Genomic DNA, 21,796 nt, shown 5'->3' with positions numbered 1-21,796 from the left:
CACGTCCAAACGAAGAATATAAAATCAACGGAACCCGGTTATAATTGATTTTAGAATTCCACCTTCATTTTCATCCAATATTTCCTCTCTTTAATTAGCGCGGAAGGCGTGATATCTCCCCAACCTGTGTCAACAAAAGCCAAGGTTACGATTCGCTCCAGCGCTTTTGAGACAAAAGGTGAATCTAGGAAAACAGTCGGCTGGCGACTGTCGAGCAAGATCATTCTCGCGAGTGTCTTAAGACAGATACATTGTTATGTTGATGATGGTCGAATGAATATATATATATATATATATATATATATATATATATATTATATATTATATATATATATCTATCTATATCTATATATATATATATATATATATATATGATATATATATATATAAATATATAAAATGCGCCAAGAGGTTTCTTCGGCGCAATCGAGTTTTCTGTACAGCCGCTACGGCGTACAATCAAGGCCACCGAAAATAGATCGAACTTTCGGTGGTCTCGGTATAATGCTGTATGAGCCGCGGTCCATGAAACTTGAATCACCGCCCGGTTGTGGCCTGTCCTATTTCGTTGCCAGACGCACGATCGCGGCTAACTTTAAAGTTAAATACAATAAAAACTACTGAGGCTAGAGGGCTGCAATTTGGTATGTTTGATGATTGGAGGGTGTGTGATCAACATACCAGTTTGCAGCCCTCTAGCCTTAGTAGTTTTTAAGATCTGAGGGTGGACAGAAAAAGTGCGGACAGAAAAAGTGCTGACAGAGTAAGGTGCGGACGGACAGACAAAGCCGGCGCAATAGTTTTCTTTTACTGAAAACTAAAAAGGGAATTTAAATGAACAAATTAATAAAAAAAACAAAAATGTAAGTAAATGATTAAAACACAGAAATAGAAATAAAACAACAGAATGAGCTCAAAGCTAGACAAACGGAATGTTCAAGAGAACCACGACCTATTTACTCGCAAAAGTTCTGTTGTCATGTTTAAATAAAGTCTTTCTGTTTCTCTGTACTCCATCACATCGCCCTTCTCTCTCTCTCTCTCTCTCTCTCTCTCTCTCTCTCTCTCTCACACATACACACAATACACAAACGCATACCTAACGAATTACTTATCTCTTCACCTATCATTGTTCATATGCAAATGTCTTTGTGGCTTAATTTCAGCTTTACAAAGACCTCTTTTTTTTTTTTTTTTGTCCAGGTGCGTCTATATGTTTATTTTTTATCTGACGAAATCGATCGTTTTCCTTAACAATATGCAATTTATTCACCTTGGAGAGAATAAATTGTTCAGTTCGTGGAACAAAGAGATGTTTAGATTAAGTGTTTTTTTTTATTAGTGGGTATTTTTTACCAGTGACGATCGCTTAAGAATATCAAATTCTAGGTAATGTTATCTTTGGTCATGTTATATGCTGCGTTTGAACCTTTTTTTATTTATTCTTCATTGGTTGAAAATAAGCTTTTTACTCCTTCTTTTAGTTTTCTGTAAAAGAAAACTATTGTGCCGGCTTTGTCTGTCCGTCCGCACTTTATCCTGTTCTCACTTTTTTCTGTCCGCACTTTTTCTGTCCGCACTTTTTTTGTCCGCACTTTTTTTTGTCCGCACTTTTTTGTATCCGCACTTTTTCTGTCCGCCCTCAGATCCTAAAAACTACTGAGGCCAGAGGGCTGCAAATTGGTATGTTGATCATCCACCCTCCAATCATCAAACATACCAAATTGCAGCCCTCTAGCCTCAGTAGTTTTTATTTTATTTAAGGTTAAAGTTATCCATAATCGTACTTCTGGCAACGATATAGGATAGGCCGTGGTTAAAGATTCATGGGCCGCGGCACATACAGCATTATACCGAGATCACCGAAAGATGGATCTATTTTCGGTGGCCTTGATTACACTCTGTAGCTGCTGTACAGAAAACTCGATTGCTTCGGCGCATTTTTTTACTTTGCAATTTTCTCTCTATTTTTAATCTATTTAATCTAGAAACACCTTCTATAATAATAACTCGCTCTCTATCCCACTTTGCAATTATTCTCTTGATTTTTATCTATCTAATCTAGAAGCACATTCTATAGTTACTTAAGCCTGCAATTTTTTTCTTCAATTTTCAAATTCAGGTTTAATGATTTTCTCTATTCTTAATCTACTGAACCTAAAAAAACCTTCTATAGTCACTCGACTCAAATAATAGTTCTCTCTCTCTCTCTCTCTCTCTCTCTCTCTCTCTCTCTCTCTCTCTCTCTCTCTCTCTCTCTCTATCTTTGCAATCATTCTCTCGATTTTAATCAATTTAATCTAGAAACACCTTCTATAGTTACTGTACTCAAACATTTAATAGCTCTCTCTAGCTCTCTCTCTCTCTCTCTCTCTCTCTCTCTCTCTCTTTGCAATTATTCTCTCGATTTTTAATCAATTTAATCTAGAAACACCTTCTATAGTCACTGTACTCAAATATTTAATAGCTCTCTCTCTCTCTCTCTCTCTTTGCAATAAAATTCGTTGGGGCACAAGCAGGTGAGATCATTACCAGTACCTCGTTATCTTGGGCAGGTGACACACTCACACACACGTACCCAGGGCAACACCTGAACCGAACCACCGCTGGTTGGCCCAGCCTTGTATGCCTGGGCAGATGCGCGCCTGCGCTGTGGCCACGTTCGCCTTTGTAATGAGAAGAAAACGTGGATAAGAAGTCGTTTTTTTATATTTATCTTGCTAAAATTCATTAATGTAATTATTTTATAGACTTTTATATGGAATGATAATTGAATAATAATTGTTCTTTTAGTTTTCCGTAAAAGAGAACTATTATAGAGGTGGGTATATGTCTGCCCGTCCGCGCTTTTTCCGTGCGCCCTCAGATCTTACAAACTACTGAGGCTAGAGGGCTGCAAATTGGTATGTTGATCATCCACCCTCCAATCGTCAAGCATACCAAACTGCAGCCCTCTAGCCTCAGTAGTTTTGATTTTATTTAAGGTTAAAGTTAGCCATGATCGTGCGTCTGGTATCCCTTGTAGGTGCCAATTTTTCCGTCCACCCTCAGATCTTACAAACTACTGAGGCTAGAGGGCTGCAAGTTTGTATGTTGATCATCCACCCTCCAATCGTCAAGCATACCAAACTGCAGCCCTCTAGCCTCAGTAGTTTTGATTTTGTTTAAGGTTAAAGTTAGTCATGATCGTGCGTCTGGTATCGGTTATAGGTGCCGCCAACAACACAGGCCACCACCGGGTCGTTGCTGAAAGTTTCATGGGCCGCGGGTGAGGGTTTCATACAGCATTATACGCTGTACAGAAAACTCGATTTTTTAACTTATATATATCTTTATAAAATTCACTGATTTATTTTTCCCAGGTATATAGTCTTCCAGGATTGGCCTGGAAAAAAAAGCACACGGGTTTATTATCATGCAAAATCTTGATATTCAGCTTTGACGAAAATAAATATTTGGTAGGAACAATTTCTAAAATAAAAACGTGACTCAGAAATATTTGGTATTAAGATCTGTCTTAATGATAATGCTATAATCCCTCTCTACGAGACATGAAATATGGAATATAGGTAATATTTCTTGTTTATGTTCGTGAATAGAGAGAGAGAGAGAGAGAGAGAGAGAGAGAGAGAGAGAGAGAGAGAGGCTCTTAGAAGAAGCTACCTGAATAAGTAGTCACATTTGTATAATTTCTTTTTAGAGAGAGAGAGAGAGAGAGAGAGAGAGAGAGAGAGAGAGAGAGAGATCTACCTGAATAAGTAGTCACATTTGTATAATTTCTTTAGAGAGAGAGAGAGAGAGAGAGAGAGAGAGAGAGAGAGAGAGAGAGAGAGAGAGAGAGAGAGAGAGGCTTTTAGAACGCCTTCGAATAAGCAGTCACGTATGGATTATTTCTTTATCGAGAGAGAAAAGTTAAGTGTTTTACCAGACCACTGAGCTGATTAACAGCTCTCCTAGGGCTGGCCTGAAGGATTAGACTTATTTTTACGTGGCTAAAACCAAGTGGTTACTTAGCAACGGGACCTACAGCTTATTGTGGAATGAACCATTATAGCGAGAATATCGAGAGAGAGAGAGAGAGAGAGAGAGAGAGAGAGAGAGAGAGAGAGAGAGAGAGAATCAACTTCGAAAGAATATCAGAAGTGCTCAATAAACACTTCTGACAAATGTCAAACTTAGCTAAGGGGTAAAGAACGTTAAAATATATATACTGAGCTCTGCATGAAAAACGACGGCATTCATAAAGGAATAATCTCTGCCAATGCAATCTGCATGGTTATCCAAATCCCCTGAATTATTCCGTTTCCTTTCACGCATAATAGGCCGTGATTGGTGTCATAAGCAAGATAGAAATCTGCGCCAGTCACGTTTTTCGACAGACGGCAGGAAGTTGCGGTTTTCTTCGGATAAAGTGGCTAAAGCAATAAAGAAATTGATGAAAAGGTGTTGACAAACAAACGAACAAACAAAAAGACTTTTTGGCGCTACAAACAACGGGCAGTTTGAAATTCTGAAGCTGTGACGTTTTCAAAGACAATTCACACAATTTGGAAACCGTTGGTGCTATCTGTCCATCAATTCATACAATTTCGGGAATTGTTGGTGCTATCTGTCCATCAATTCATACAATTTTTGAACCATTGGTGCTATCAATTCATACAATTTGGGAACTGTTGGTGCTATCTGTCCACGAGTTCATACAATTTGGGAAATGTTGGTCCTACCTGTCCATCAATTCATACAATTTGAGAACTATTGGTGCTATCTGTCAATCAACTCATACAATTTGGGAACTGTTGGTCCTACCTGTCCATCAATTCATACAATTTGGGAACAGTTGGTTCTATCTGTCAATCAATTCATACAGTTTGGAAACTGCTGGTGGTATCTAACAATTCATAAATTTGGGAACTGTTGATGTTATCTAACAATTCATAAACTTGGGAACTGTTGGTGGCAACTAACAATTCATACAATTTGGAAACTGTTGGTGCTATCTGTCCATCAATTCATTTGTTTGAACTATACACGAAGGGGCGAGGTTCGGTTTATTTCGGCCAGTTCACTCACCGTTTCTGCGCATGCTCTGGGATGATATTGTGCTGAGGGAGAACATTCTTGCCAGGTTTGAAATATTATCTTGAGGAAGGACTGTCCCAGGCGATATTCAGGTGCTGGAATAACTATTGAACGATGCCACATGTGTGAAGAAATGGCGAGAGAGAGAGAGAGAGAGAGAGAGAGAGAGAGAGAGAGAGAGAGAGAGAGTATGAATCAGGGGAACCACAAGTGTTGAGAGTATCTGGTCACATATCTTCTGTATGACAACATTATAATGTCACAGAGTTACATGATGTCTTTTCTGTTCTGCCTAATTTTTTTTTTTTTTTACAAATTCATGGTAAGAAAAAACTCCTTTAAATTTTTTCTTATCACTGCCATGTTTATCCAGTAAATGCATAAATATCAACCTCTCATTCGTTTATTAAATGATTTTATTTAAAACAAGTAAAAAAATGCGCCGAAGTTTCTTCGGCGCCATCGAGTTTTCTGTACAGCCGCTACAGCGTATAATCAAGGTCACCGAAAATCGATCTATCTTTCCGTGGTCTCGGTATAATGCTGTATGAGCTGCGGCCCATGAAACTTTAACCACGGCCCGGTGGTGGCCTATCCTATATCGTTGCCAGAAGCACGATTATAGCTAACTTTAACCTTAAATAAAATCAAAACCACTGAGGCTAGAGGGCTGCAATTTGGTATGTTTGATGATTGGAGGGTGGATGATCAACATACTAATTTGCAGCCCTCTAACCTCAGTAGTTTTTAAGATCTGAGGGTGGACAGACAAAAGTGCGGACGGACAGTCAAAGTCGGCATAATAGTTTTCTTTTCGTAAGACAAAAAAAAATGACTAAAATATGTATGTTTTCTGAAGACCAGATCCTTCTGAAAACCTAAAAGTTCCAATAATACAGAGAAAACGTTTCCTTGTTTTTTCCACTATAGCATTGTACAAACATTTCTAGTACCTGGTTCAATACCATCATTGTTATGAACATACTATTTTTACTACTTCAGCAACTGTGTGAATATTAAAGTTCTTCGTTGGACTGGTCGGTACCGTTCTCGACCAGCACTCTGCAGGGCCCGCGTTCGAATCTCCGACCGGCCAATGAAGAATTAGAGGAATTCATTTCTGGTGATAGAAATTCATTTCTCGGTATAATGGGGTTCGGATTCCACAATAAGCTGTAGGTCCCGTTGCTAGGTAACCAACTGGTTCTTAGCCACGTAAAATAAGTCTAATCCTTCGGCCCAGTCCTGTAGGAGAGCTGTTAATCAGCCCAGTGGTCTGAATTTGATCTCGTGTTTCTATAGATTGTGTGTATTGCATTGCCTCCACAGTCCCACGGTGTGAGGAATAAAGTTCCAGAGGTCCTTCATCCCTCACACGGCTGGGCTGTGGAACAGCCGCCCCGCTGAGGATGTCGCGCGGTTGGAACTTCTTCAGAAGTTCAGACAAAACTCAAAGCATTGCTACCCTAATACTATTCTATTCTCCTTGCGTTTTAATACATGTTTATCTATTTATCTATTTATTGTTTTTATTTTTTAAGAAGTGGGATTTCTTCTTTCTGCATTTCCCTTTACTTCCTCTTACTTCCTCCTGATGGACACTATAATATGTTTTGGAAGCTTCTTGAATTTCAAGTCAGTGGCCCCTTTGGTGGGCTGGTTCCATATGAATAGGGTTCATCTTCTAATAATAATAATAATAATAATAATAATAATAATAATAATAATAATAATAATAATAATAATAATAATAATAATGATAATAATAATGATAATGAACATCAATAATACATATTTTGGCTTGTTCTATATGTCATCTTCTGAATAATAATATAATAATAATAATAATAATAATAATAATAATAATAATAATAATAATTTAATAAAAATAAATTTGGTGACTGAATCATAAAGACAGCTGTATTTAGAACATAGCGCATTGAAAGTGCAGATGACCGTTGTTCTTGTGACGCCAGTTATGCTACACGCTCCAAGACACAATAGGCCTACTCATTACTCATCTTATAAGCCAAGAATGTAGACGATTGTCCGGTATGAATATTATATATACATATACATATGTATATATAATATGTACGAGTATGTATATAATTCTGTGGATTACGTCCGTCATGTCATGCAGAGTAAAAGTACTAAGTACTTTTGTTCCATATCATTTATTGTTTCAAGCATTCCTTGCAAGGAGAGAGAGAGAGAGAGAGAGAGAGAGAGAGAGAGAGAGAGAGAGAGAGAGACTCTCTTTGCAGCTTTAGGTAATCATCTTTGTCTTACGTCAACCTTCGCCGAGTGGAGAGAAGTCTATTTTTTGGTCTGTCTATCGGTCGCCGCAAGAGACCAAGAGGTGTCCTTAAAGCAGGTGGGTCTTGAACGACTGTTCCAACTCTCCCGCTAAATCGCAGAACGTTCAGTTTCGTTAAGTCGCACAAAAGAGAGGCGAGTCGCGAGCGAGAGAGCGAATCTGAACGATCTTCTGAGGCGCGAGCGGGCTAGCGAGCGAGCTAGAGCAGGTGTCTTCTTCTTCTTCTTCTTCTTCTTCTTCTTCTTCTTGACTTTTGGGCCACGTGCCCGCTGCTTCTACTGCCAGCATCTCAGCATCACCGCCACCCCCGTCCCCACACCAGCATCTCTTACAGAGAGAGAGAGAGAGAGAGAGAGAGAGAGACGTTCCTGGAAAAACGGCCCGTCCTGACGGAGGCAGCAAGAGATGGAATCGTTTCCCTGCCTCTTCCGTAAACGTAACGAAGCCCTTTCTAGGACGTAACCTCTACCGAGACGGAGAATAAGGACCACAGATTTCGGCGGCAGGTGTGTGTCAGCATCTCGAGGAAGGGAAAGGTGGTCAAGCGAAGCGCGTGTCTTTTCTTTTTTTTTGTTGTTTAAGATCCCAGTCAGCACGTGCTTAGACCAAAATGTCGTGATTACGCCTCTTCCATTCGTCTTATTCGATTCGTTTCACGTCTTGATTCGAAGCGAACGGGACTCTAAAGCAAGCAAGCACCAAAGCACCGAAGGAAATATGGTATATATCGGATGCTGAGGTGCCAACAGGGGGCCACCTGCATCCCTCGAGCTACTGAACCGAAGCTGTCGCCACCTGCCCTCGAATGAATCTTTTGTGTTCATTATTGTACCCCTGGCATCTGGACACCTGACGGTGAACTCAGGAGGGTGTTCCTGGAGCCTTGGCCTTACCATTACGGTCTGAAGGCTGCCCATCGTCAGTCTAGCTGCGCCTTGGGTCTATACTAGCCTTCTCTCGCCCTCCGAGGAAAGAGGTTTAGAAAGAGAGGCTGTTTCCCCTCGAAGTATCTCTCTCTCTGTCTCAATCGTTCAGTGCTCTCACAGTGACTTCTTTTTTCCCTGTAGGAGAGGGAGAAGTCTTTGGGTGGAATAACGAAGGTTCTGTGACTTAACAATTGCAAGGAAGACTCGGGAGAAGGTCCAGGGCGTCGCGGGGAGCACTGTCTACTGCAGGTTAGTTCTTTCCTGTGAAGGAAGTCAGATTTTCTTTAAGTCTTTTGTGAATTAGTGTGCAGTGTGCGACATATTAGTCAGTGTTTAGCTATATACATTAAGAATCCGCACACAGTTATATATACATACACACACACATATATCAAACACCACAGGTGATTATGTATATATATATATATACAGTATATATATATATATATATATATATATATATATATATATATATATATATATATATATATATATATATATATATATATAAATAGTAGAAACAAATACCTCTTAATTCTCGATCTCCTGATACTTACCTCTGCAAGCCTTGAATCCAAATGGGAAACAAGCGAAGCAGATCACTACCTGGTAACCACACTAGTACTAGCTTGTGAAAGTTCCAATCTCACCTTGGAGGGGAATTCTTCATTTATTCCCCCATTCGGATTCAAGGCTTGCAGAGCCAAGCTCATCCCCTAATAAAATAGGATAAAATCGAGAAGCTAAAATGTCTAAAAACTGAAAGGTCTTTGTGGCTGTTAAAAATATATAGACTAATATATGATAATCTTTACCAATTGTGCTTCTTTTTGTGAATGCCCCTCTTTGTGGGGGTAATGCCGTCAGTACACCTCATGCGGTGAACTGTAGGCATTCCATAAGGTTCTTTGTAGCATCCCTTCGGCCCCTAGCTGCAACCCCTTTCATTCATTTTACTATACCCCCGTTCATAGTCGCTTTCTTCCATCTTACTTTCCTCAAACCTCTCCTATCAATTGTTTCATAGTGCAACCGCGATGTTTTCCTCCTGTTACACCTTTCAAACCTTTTTACTGTCAATTTCCCGTTTCAGCACTGAATGACCTTATAGGTCCCAGCGTTTAGTCTTTGGCCTCAATTCTATATCCTGTTCATTGTTTTTTTTGTGAATGAACTCGCAGCCTGAATGACAATCCGATACCTGACAGGTGTGGCAGCGTTTACAATCCATTCTACTAGATGTTTACAGGAAGTATTTTTTTTTTTATTTTACTGAATGGAAGGATAACGACAGAATTAGTTCTGAAGTTCTGTGGCAATCTATAAAGGAATATTGCAATCACGTCCGTGATGGCACATATGAATGAGGGCTATATTCACACGTACAGTACGTGTTCGTGCGTATTCTATTCTGTCCATATTTCACACACATACATATAAATATACAAATGTATTAATAGGTATAAATATATTTATATATACATGTATATAAATATATAAATATATATATGTATGTATGTATATACATAAATATATATATATATATATATATATATATATATATATATATATATATATATATATATATATATATATATATATATATTTATATATACAGTATATATGTATATATAGAGATGTATGTATGTATATATACATGTATACATACACAAACATTTTTTCCTGGTAACAACATAGAATTTTTCTTTTTGAAGGATTTCCGTTTTAGTTTTCTGTAAAAGAAAACTATTGTGCCGGCTTTGTCTGTCCGTCCGCAATTTTTTCTGCTTTTTTCTGCCCGCCCTCAGATCTTAAAGACTACTGAGGCTAGAGGGCTGCAAATTGGTATGTCGATCATCCACCCTCCAGTCATCAAACATACCAAATTGCAGCCCTCTAGCCTCAGTAGTTTTTATTTTATTTAAGGTTAAAGTTAGCCTTAATCGTGCTTTTGGCAACGATATAGAGTAGGCCATCACCGGGCTGTGCTTAAAGTTTCATGGGTCGCGGCCCATACAGCATTATACCGAGACCACGGAAAGATAGATCCATTTTCGGTGGCCTTGATTATATACGCTGTAGCGGCTGTACAGAAAACTCGATTGTGCCGAAGAGACTTCGGCGCATTTTTCACTTTTTTTTTATTGTAATAGAGGAAAAGAATAATTGACTAAGAGGAAGAATGTATATTTTGTATGATTTAACTAAAGGAGAGAATGTTAATTGTGAGGGAAAATTCATAGCGATACAAGAGAGAGAGAGAGAGAGAGAGAGAGAGAGAGAGAGAGAGAGAGAGAGAGAAGAGAAAAGGGTTTGAAATAAAGTTTAGAAGTTCAATTGCAGTGATCTAGACACTAATTTATTCCCTAAGAGACCAGTTTTCGAAGTTATGCCATACAATAACTACGAGAGAAATGTGAGGACCCGAACCACGTTTCATTGCTACAAAGTTAATCTCTTCCCTGAGAAATCAATTTGGAAGCTCAGGGGTCTGGTTATAATAATAATAATAATAATAATAATAATAATAATAATAATAATAATAATAATAACTACATACAAGTAAAAAAAGCGTGGAAGTTTCTTCGGCGCAATCGAGTTTTCTGTACATCGTATAATCAACTCCACCGAAAACAAATGGATCTATCTTTCGGTGGTCTCAGTATAACGCTACTGAGGCTAGAGGGCTGCAATTTGGTACGTTTGATGACTGGAGGGTGGATGATCAACATACCAATTTGCAGCCCTCTAGCCTCAGTAGTTTTGAAGATCTGAGGGCGGACAGAAAAAGTGCGGACGGACAGACAAAACAGCTACAATAGCTTCCTCACCAGAAAACTAAAATGTCAGTGTTGGAATCATGTTTTATTAAGACAAAGCTCAGGCTGAAACGAGAGTCATTACTTGACGGAATTGCATGAAAACCAGATAGATCAGCTGCTGCTCGAACAGTGTGAGTACTGATGACCAGCTTGCCCCCAGGTGAAAAAAATCCGGGCAGCTTCTGCGGCGTCCTTGTAATAATACCACGCTCGGTGTGTGATTACACCTGCTCCCGGCCGGCCAATGGGATCCCGGCGCAATCCACGATCTTGGAAATTAGTCTTTCAACCGTAAGACTGATATTATCTTGAGTGATGCTACTTGATACCCGCTCATCATTGCTTGTGACGATGGAATTATAATGAGGGAATGAGAAGGTTCGAATGTGTGTATTCGGGGAGAGAGAGAGAGAGAGAGAGAGAGAGAGAGAGAGAGAGAGAGAATGATACAGTTAAACAAGGTTATGCCCAAAAGAGAGAGAGAGAGAGAGAGAGAGAGAGAGAGAGAGAGAGAGAGAGAGAGAGAGAGAGACTAAGAATGATACAGTTAAACAAGGTTATGCCTATGAGAGAGAGAGAGAGAAAAGAGAGAGAGAGAGAGAGAGAGAGAGAGAGAGAGAGTTAAAGAGAGAGAGAGAGAGAGAGAGAGAGAGAGAGAGGTTAGAGAGAAGCAGAGGCACAGAGAGAGAGAAAGAGACGCGACCAAGCAGAGTCATATAGATTATTTCTTTATCTAGAGAGAGAGAGAGAGAGAGAGAGAGAGAGAGAGAGAGAGAGGAAGGCCGTAGGCAGCTACCCGAACAAGCAGAGTCACATATAGATTATTTCCTTATCCGCCCCATCGTCGAGAGAGCGCAACGCAGCGGTAGATAACGATCTGCCTCGTGACACACAGCGGCGCAATAATAATTACCAACAGCACAAAGGCTGCGAAAACGGATCAGCGCGGAATGCTGTCACATGTCAGCAGCGTGACGTCACCGGTGCCTATACTCCCCTCTCGACAAAGGGAATGTGTGACTTACAGCGAAAACTACAAAAAAAGGGTGAGGCGGGGGGAAAGAAAAAAAATAAATTAGAACAAAAGGGAGGAAAAGACGATACGCCCAGTTTTCCTATTGTCACGTAGATTTACGGCCACTTAAATTATCGCTTAGTCATCATAATCCCACTTGAAGTTTGGCGTTGGTTGTGGTGGTAGGAGGAGGAGGAGGAGGAGGAGGAGGAGGAGGAGGAGGAGGATGGGGAAGGGAGGGGAGGGTGTGATAGGCAGTGGGCTCGATATTTGGGGAGTATGGGTGTCTACCTCAGAAGTAGGGCTGGGAATTTTGGGAGGATGGGATAAAAAAAAAATAAAAAAAAATAAAAAAAAAATAATTTCTAAAAGAAATTCCAGAAATTATTTTTCAGCATTTTGATTCCGTTCTCAATATCCTTTATCCCTAATATACGACCCTAATTTTCTTCGATTTAATGGCGAGAGAAAAACTGTTATCGTGTCAGTACAAATACATTTTGGATAAGTAGGAACAAGTCATTAAATTACTCCCAAACATATCGTTCTTGGCAATTAGTGTAGATAATTGCGCTATTCAGTTTGTTGCAAGTGTTCGTATGACGTAAGCAATTCCGGTTTGAGAAATAATACGATTTTGCTAGATGAATAATATTCACTCTTTGGAAACTTTTTTTTTTTTTTAATCAGAATATGCTTCTTCACAGGATAATTTCTTTGTCGTGAAAACATGAATAGTGATTGAAAGCATTCTTGATCTAACAACGATCAGGAACGAAGACTTGAAAGCATATTGTTGTGCTTTCTTTAAAACGAAAGTAATTCCTTTCCACAAGGGAATAGCATGAGGGGACTTTTATTCATGTGCTTTCTTTCAAACGAAAGCAATTCCTTTCCACAGGAGAAAAGCATAAGAGGTCTTTGTTAATTTATCGACGACACTGCTTTCAAAACTGCTTTAGTAATTTTTCCATAGTTACTTATTTTGTCTAATTTTAACCTTAAATAAAATAAAAAGTACTGACGCTAGAGGGCTGCAATTTGGTATGTTTGATGATTGGAGGGTGGATGATGAACATACCAATTTGCAGCCCTCTAGCCTCAGTAGTTTTTAAGACCTGAGGGCGGACAGAAAAAGTGCGGACGGACAGACAAAGCCGGCACAATAGTTTTCTTTCACAGAAAACTAAAACGACCTACCAGAAAAGTTAGTAGGATCTGAAATCTCTTGAATCCTTATCAGCATTTTAATGAAACACTGATTGGTTAATTGATTGATTGTGGCTACTAAAACTGGCGTCACAACGTGAAACAATGAAGGCTACCTACAGACAATAACACAGTTGTTACCCTTGAGTGACAATCCGTTCAGTTTCAGCTTTGTATTCATTGTATGTACCATTGTATGTAGAGAGAGAGAGAGAGAGAGAGAGAGAGAGAGAGAGAGGATTCAGAGAGAGGGATTCAGTCACGCTTCTGGCGTACCTTCAAGCTAGTTTGATATTTACCGTTTATTCAGTGTATATATATATATATATATATATATATATATATATATATATATATATATATATATATATATATATATATATATATATATAGTAGAGAGAGAGAGAGAGAGAAAGAGAGAGAGAGAGAGAGAGAGAGAGAGAGAGAGAGAGAGAGAGAGAGAGAGAGAGAGCTCAATTAGTTTGATAATTAACTTTTATTCAGTATACTGTATATATATATATAGTTTGATAATACCTTTTATTCAATATATAGAGAGAGAGAGAGAGAGAGAGAGAGCTCAATTCAGGTTTTTGACGTTCCTAAAAACTAGTTTGATAATTAACTTTTATTCAGTATACTGTATATACCAGAGAGAGAGAGAGAGAGAGAGAGAGAGCACAAGTCAAGACTTCAGACGTACCTTAAAGCTAGTTTGATAATTACCTTTTATTCAATATATATACCAGAGAGAGAGAGAGAGAGAGAGAGAGAGAGAGAGAGAGAGAGAGAGAGAGAGAGAGCGCTCAATTCAGGCTTTTGATCTATCCTCAAGCCTGTTTCTCAAAAAATGTTCCAAAAGACAATATCCGAAACGCTTGAGAGAGAGAGAGAGAGAGAGAGAGAGAGAGAGAGAGAGAGAGAGAGAGGAAACGTTTGAATTCAGCCCCAAAAGCGATAATAAAAGTTCGACAATTAGAGGAATACTGATCTCGCAAAAGACCTTCCTTTAGTCAATTGTTGGACATTGCATGCCTATGAAGGGTGTTCCTCTTTCTCTAACACCCGCCGTATGGGCGTCTCGTTCGCGTACTGGTCCATAATTAATGACCATGTCATTACCAAGGGGTGGGGAGGCTGCGGTGGGTTTTGGGGGGGTGGGGGACTCATACGGATGGGTAGGTACCGGATGGTCGCCATTAGGAATGAATAGATTGGCCGATGTCAATAGTTGATTTTTTTTTTGGAAGCATCTGATTAATACAATGTTAATAGTTGATATTTTTTGGAAGCATCTGATTAATACAATGTAAATAGTTAATATTTTTTTTGGAAGCGTCTGGTTAATACAATGTTAACAGTTGATATTTTTTGGAAGCATCTGATTAATATAATGTTAATAATGGATATTTTTTTGGAAGCATCTGGTTAATACAATATAAATAGTTGATATTTTTTGGAAGCACCTGGTTAATACAATGTAAATAGTTGATATTTTTTGGAAGCATCTGGTTAATACAATATAAATAGTTGATTTTTTTGGAAGCAACTGGTTAATACAATTTAAATAGTTGATATTTTTTGGAAGCATCTGGTTAATACAATATAAATAGTTATTTTTTTTGGAAGCATCTGGTTAATACGTTTTCTGGTGCGTCTCAATTCTCAGATACAGTGGCTTAAATTGCTTTATATCTATAAAAAATAATTTCAATTTAGGATGAGAAGAACGAGCAGCATTTGCAATTGGTTTTTCGTCTTTTTCACGAGTTCTTCATAGATCCACAACTTTGTGTTTCCCATAATTTGGAAATAAGTAGGTTTCAAGCTTATGATAGAGCTGACTGCTTCTGTTTATTCAGTGCTGTATGAAATTATGTTCAGTATATATACACACACACACACACACACACACACATATATATATATATATATATATATATATATATATATATATATATATATATATATATATATTAGTCAAAACCTTTCGCAAACGAAGTATAAGTGTGAGTTTTATGACAGATGGAATTTTGGAAAGATTCTCTCAGTAATCATAAAAGTATCTACATTTTCTTTTCTATTTTTTTTCAGGACTGAAAAAGGTTCACCGAGAAAGCAGAACTGTGCCTCCTTCAACAAATTCGTCTTCGATGGCTCCGGAAATCCACGCAGACAAAATGTCCGATTCCTCTGCCGAGAAAGAGAATATAGCTGCCGAATTTCCATACGGTAAGTGTTCGTATTCTTTTGTATCAAAGTAGTGTCACCCTTTTAAACTCGTGCATTGTACGCCTCTGAAGTGTACATCTCTCAATTGTGCACACCTCTGAATTGTACACCTCTGGGTTGTACACCTCTAAATTGTACATCTCTGGATTGTACACCTCTGAATTCTACATTTCTGAACTGTGCACCTCCGAATTGTACACCTCTGAATTGTACACCCCTGAAACGTACAGCCTTTCGTACAGAACACTTGTGCAAAATCGTATCTTTGACCTTCAAGGAACACTACGGAAAGAGGCTACATCTGTGATCAGAATTTATTATTATTATTATTATTATTATTATTATTATTATTATTATTATTATTATTATTATTATTATTATTATTATTCAGAGGATGAACCCTATTCATATGGAACAATCCCACCACAGGGGCCATTGACTTGAAATTCAAGCTTCCAAAGAATATTATGGTGTTCGTTCAAATTAGTAACAGAAGATAATGGGAAATAAAGAGAGAAAATCAGTTTGTGTAGCTTGTGGACCACATTCATAATATTCCCAGTGTATATATATTTAAAATATTGATTCCTGTAATGTCAATGACGAATATAAACCATTTGCGAGGAGTCTTAAAGTTAATCACAGAACCTATTTGATATATACATAATGTGTATGTGTGTGTATGTGTATGTATGTTTGTATTGGCGCATGTGAACGATTGTACATAAAATTAACGTGGCCACGACGATATAAATATATATACAAAGAAAAAAAAAGCTCACACAAGCATAATGGCGACAGGGCTATACAGAATGAGAGAGAGAGAGAGAGAGAGAGAGAGAGAGAGAGAGAGAGAGAGAGAGAGAGAGAAGGGAAAAAGCTACTCCAACGTAACTCGCAAGCCTCCTCACGCCATTGGCTTAGGCGCAGGTCACGTGAGCCCAATAACAGGGCAGATGCTCCGAGAGAATATCGATTCGACTCTCAATTATTCATCAGCTTCGTGTGGCGTTTGTGCCTGCAGAGGTGACACCTCCTCTGTTTTCGCTTTACCTCTTTTTAGGGGGGGAAAGGGGGGAGGGTGGGGCCGCTTTCCCGGGTTACCTGAGACACAATGAAAATGAGGAGTGAGCCTTCGTGCGCGGTAACAGAGCGTGAAGCTGTTACACAGGATTTGCCTGCTATTGTTCCAGGTGGGGATTCCTGGTACAGAATCGCTTGAAGTCGGAGAAATTGGGGTAGAAATATGCTCCATTTGACTTCGAAGCTGTGGCGTCCTCAGGCAGTTACGTATGGACTGGATGTCTCTCAGTGACTGTCATTGACTGGGTGACTGTCATTGGCTGTCATTGTCTGTCCTTTATCCTTGATATGAGCACCATAATATTCTTTGGAAGCTTAAAGAATTTCAAGTCAGTGGCCCCTTTGGTGGGCTTGTTCCATATGAATAGGGTTCTTCATCTTCTGAGTAATAATAATAATAATAATAATAATAATAATAATAATAATAATAATAATAATAATAATAATAATAATAATAATAATAATATCATTTTAAACTTCAATTTCAAGTCAGTAGCCCTTTTGGTGAGCTTGTTCCATATGAATAGGGTTCCTCATCTTCTCAATAATAATAATAATAATAATAATAATAATAATAATAATAATAATAATAATGTAACTATTAATAGTCGCTTAGGTATTTAGAAAATATTGCTAGAATTACATGAACTTTAACTAGACAGTTAGGTAGTAACTGTTGTCATTTGTAACTGTTTATAGCCGCCTGGGGAACTTAATTACTGCCAATACGATTTATATTAATTTTACTTTGTTTCTACTTGAGTATATTTTGATGCTACGTTTAATATATATGCATATATATAGATATAGATATAAATATAATATAATATAATATAATATAATAATACAAACGTGTCCTCTTTCAAATACGTTCAGCCATGACTCGAGAGATAAATCATAAGATTAGATATCTCTCAGTTGACAAAGTACATTAGTATTTACAGGATTCAGCAGAACAGCTGCTCTCAGTACCTACTTACTTACTGTTTCGTCAAAAGCTGAGCGAGACCAGTCCACGATGACTCGCTCGCAGCTCAAGATAAACATCTAAAATACTTTCTCCTTTTTTTTTTCTTTTTTTACTTCTGCAATTACGTGACGTCTCTCTCTCTCTCTCTCTCTCTCTCTCTCTGCCACTCTTGTAAATTGGTTTCTGGGCGATTAAAGTAACGTTTTCACGAATTATTATTATTATTATTATTATTATTCAGAGGATGAACCCTATTCATATGGAACAAGCCCACCACAGGGGCCATTGACTTGAAATTCAAGCTTCCAAAGAATATAGTGTTTATTATTATTATTATTATTATTATTATTATTATTATTATTATTATTATTATTATTATTATTTTATTCAGAAGATATACCCTATTCATATGGGACAAGCCCACCACAGGGGCCACTGACTTGACATTCTTCAAGCTTCTAAACAATATTATGGTGTTCACTAGAAAGAAGTAACAAAATGTAAAGAAAAATACAGAAAGAGGAGATATCAGTTAACAGAAAAACGGATCAACAAACAAACTAATGAATATAAATAAATAATAAAGTAAATAAGATATCAAAGTACAAATCGAAGGATTAAAAGATGCGATATAAGAGAAGTTAGTCTTACTGAATAATTATATAATTTCGCGCAGAATTTATCGCTGGATTCGAAACGAAAAGTTTCGACGCTGAACAGTGCGTTATCTCTCAGGAATCAAAATGGCGCTGCCAGTCTAACTGTGTCCATCGTTACCCCCTCAAACCTTTTCCATCCGCTGGAGGGGAGAGTGGGAGTTTGCTCCCCCCTTTCCATATGAGAAGGGAGGCGGGGGAAGGGGGGAAGAGGCCTTTATGGTTGGCCCCTGTGGCGAGGCCCCCTGAGAGCGTGTGTGTGTGTGTGTGTGTGTGTGTGTGTCATACTGGTAACTAACTGCCTTATCTTGGACAATAAACAAACATGGTTGCCAAGGGCGATTAGGGTGACAATTGCGGAGTTAATTGTTCTGTTCGTGACGCCGCCAGACATGACTCATATCGAGAGCGTGTTTTCAGAACTCACTCGCGGATGGTATTCCATTGCGCTCTTAATAATAATTCCCGGTGGCATTTTCTCCCCCCCCCGAGATGTAACCGAGTACCAGGACCTTTCCCTGAACACAGCGGGACGCTGTATCTTGAAAACTGACCATTGAAGTTTCTTGAAAATAATCTCAGCATGTTTTCCACACCCAAGTTAATCCGGAGAAACTTCTAATCCAACCTAAGCTAACCTAACCTAACCTAACTTAATTCCTCTAACCTATAACTTAACCTAACCTACCTAACCTATTCTAACCTAACCTAGGCATGGCAAAAAAAAAACCGGGGCTGGTGCAATACTAGCATACATCTCAGGAATTTGCATCCCGTTGATAAGAGGAGAATAAATATTATTCCAAATAACTACTGCAGATTGTTCCATGTCAACATGAGACAGGTGGCATTTGTAATTAACCTGTTTTTGTTATTGACATCCAGTAAATTGACAATTCGACGAGAATAAAGTGATGTTTCACACAACCACTGTAGCTTGTTCCAAGTCAAATTATCACAGGCACAGAAACACACTCACACACGCACGCACAAACTAAGCAGAACAACTGCGAGTGTAATTCAGCGTTGCTCGCTTCGTTCAGATCGCTATCGGGACGTTATGTCTCACGGAAACGCTTCGCAGTGGATTGCGTTGGCTGTAATGGGTAATTGCTTTTCTCATCGCCTGATCTTTCACAGTACGTGCGCCAGTTTTACCCTGGGAGGCGGGGGTCGTGTAATCAATGGATCGAGGCGAACAAACGTACACACATACATACACGACACATGTCTCTTTCTCCTTCTCTCTCTCTCTCTCAAGCTCTTTCTCTCTCTCTCTATCTCTCCTACTCTTACTTTCTCTCTCTCTCCTTCTTTTACTTTCTCTCTCTCTCTCTCTCTCTCTCTCTAACACACACACACATCTCTCTTTGCTCTTGTATATGCGCTCCTCTCTCTCTCTCTCTTTCTCCCTCTCTTACTTTCTCTCTCTCTTTCTCTCATACACACATCTTTCTCTCTTTCTCTCACACACACACACCCACCTCTCTCTCTCGCTCTCTCTTTCTCACATACACACGTCTCTCTCTCTCTCTCTCTCTCTCTCTCTCTCTCTCACATACACACATCTCTCTCTTTCTTTCTTTCTCACATACATCTCTCTCTCTCTCTCTCTCTCTCTCTCTCTCTCTCTCTCTCTCTCTCATATATATATCATCTTTTCCCATACACACACACACTCCTCTCTCTCTCTCTCTCTCTCTCTCTCTCTCTCTCTCTCTCTCTCTCTCTCTCTCTCTCTCTCTATATATATATATATATATATATATATATATATATATATATATATATATATATATATATATATATATATATATATATATATATATATATATATATATATATATATATATATATATATATATATATATATATATATATATATATATATGTGTGTGTGTGTGTGTGTGTGTGTGTGTAGTGGCATCAGTACATCTTATCTTCTCGATTTCGTCAGTTTTAGGATACAGCTGTCACGTCAATTAAAGCCCTGCATCAAAAACGATGACATGTGCAGTTGGGGTGAGTTTAAACTAAACCAAACCATTCTCCCACCACCAAAAAACGTTCGAATTACGCCACCAAAATTTGGGTTTCTTTACTTATTCCGCAATTGGATTCAAATCTTAGGTAGAGACCCCCAAGGAAGGGTTTTCGGGGGTCGTTATCTAGGATTAATATTTCTTGGGGAGTCATTATCTTTTTGATCCCAGCCGGCTTGTACTAAATACGCCGGCAAAGGTGGATACGAATCCAGGTAAAAAGTCACAGGGGAAAAAAATCACAGGTAAAAAAGTTACAGAAACAGTCACATGAGAAAAAGTCACAAGAAAAAAAGTCACATTAATATTTCCTATAAAATGAAAATATTATAAAGATAATGACCCCAAGAAATACTGTGAATTTTTCCCCCGGCCACCATAAATTAATGTGACTTTTTTCTAGCCAATATTGTGACTTGTTTTCCAGTGACTTTCTTTCCTGTTACTTTATTCCTGTGACTTTTTTCCTGTGTTTTTTTCCGTGACTTTTTCTCTGTGACTTTTTCCTGTGACTTTTTCCTAGCCAATATTGTGACTTTTTTCCTGTGATTTTTTTCCTGTGACTTTATTCCCGTGACTTTTTTCCCAGCCAAAACTGACTTTTTTCCTGTGACTTTTTGTCCTGTGACTTTATTACCGGCCACCATAAATTAATATGACTTTTTTTCCTGTGATTTTTTTCCTAGCCAAAATTGCGACTTTTTTACCCTGTAACTTTTTTCCAAGCCAAAATTGTGACTTTTTTCCATGTTACTTTTTTTCCTGTGACTTTATTACCGGCCACCATAAATTAATGTAACTTTTTTTCCTGTGATTTTTTTCCTAGCCAAAATTGTGACTTTTCCCTGTGACTTTTTTCCCTGCGACTTTATTCCTGTGACTTTTTCCCAGCCAAAACTGTGACTTTTTTCCCTGTGACTTTTTTCCTGTGACTTTTTTTTACTGTGACTTTATTACCGGCCACCACTGGGTACATACCAAGGGTTCGAACCCTTTTGGGGGGGTGGGGTCACTATCTACGAAAGATCCGTTTTTGCTGACGATTTTGAATCAGTAGAACAAACATCGGAAAGGAATGCCTGCCTGCTAGCGAAGGCGGGCGGGCGGGCGGGCGGGCGTGGGCGGTTCCTGAAGGGGCGAAGATCTCTTGAATTAACAAAGAGAGATCTTTGTGCCGCCGTGGGTGGAGTACCAACATGGCGACGAAAGGATTAGATAGAGAAAGTAGGTTGACTTGACTCTCATTACACCGCCATCTCCCCACGAGCTGTTGATTGAGAGGAAGTTTCCTCTTTCTCTTTTTGGAGAGTTTTGGAGATTTTGTTATTAGTGGTTTCTTATAGTTTCTCGAGCAGGTTTGTAGGGAGGAATGAGGTTGCTGATTTCGGGTCGTTTTTCTTGACCCAGGCTGATGCTGTTACCCATTTATTTACGTCTGGATG

At 38.6% G+C, this 21,796-nt stretch overlaps 1 protein-coding gene across 1 annotated transcript in view; it reads left to right on the top strand.

The window, feature by feature from the left end:
- Positions 1 to 8,295: 8,295 nt before the first annotated feature.
- Positions 8,296 to 21,796, top strand: part of LOC136856581 (paired box protein Pax-6-like) — a 58,453-nt gene continuing 44,952 nt past the window's right edge. Inside the window, exons 1-2 of the mRNA XM_067134460.1 lie at positions 8,296 to 8,574; positions 15,466 to 15,603. Coding sequence (XP_066990561.1) covers positions 15,525 to 15,603 — 79 coding nt within the window. The 5' untranslated portion in view covers positions 8,296 to 8,574; positions 15,466 to 15,524. The remainder of the gene's footprint in view (positions 8,575 to 15,465; positions 15,604 to 21,796) is intronic.

This window comes from Macrobrachium rosenbergii, chromosome 36, assembly GCF_040412425.1.
Source record: "Macrobrachium rosenbergii isolate ZJJX-2024 chromosome 36, ASM4041242v1, whole genome shotgun sequence".
NCBI classification, from domain to species: domain Eukaryota; kingdom Metazoa; phylum Arthropoda; class Malacostraca; order Decapoda; family Palaemonidae; genus Macrobrachium; species Macrobrachium rosenbergii.
This window is presented reverse-complemented; position numbering and strand designations above follow the sequence as displayed.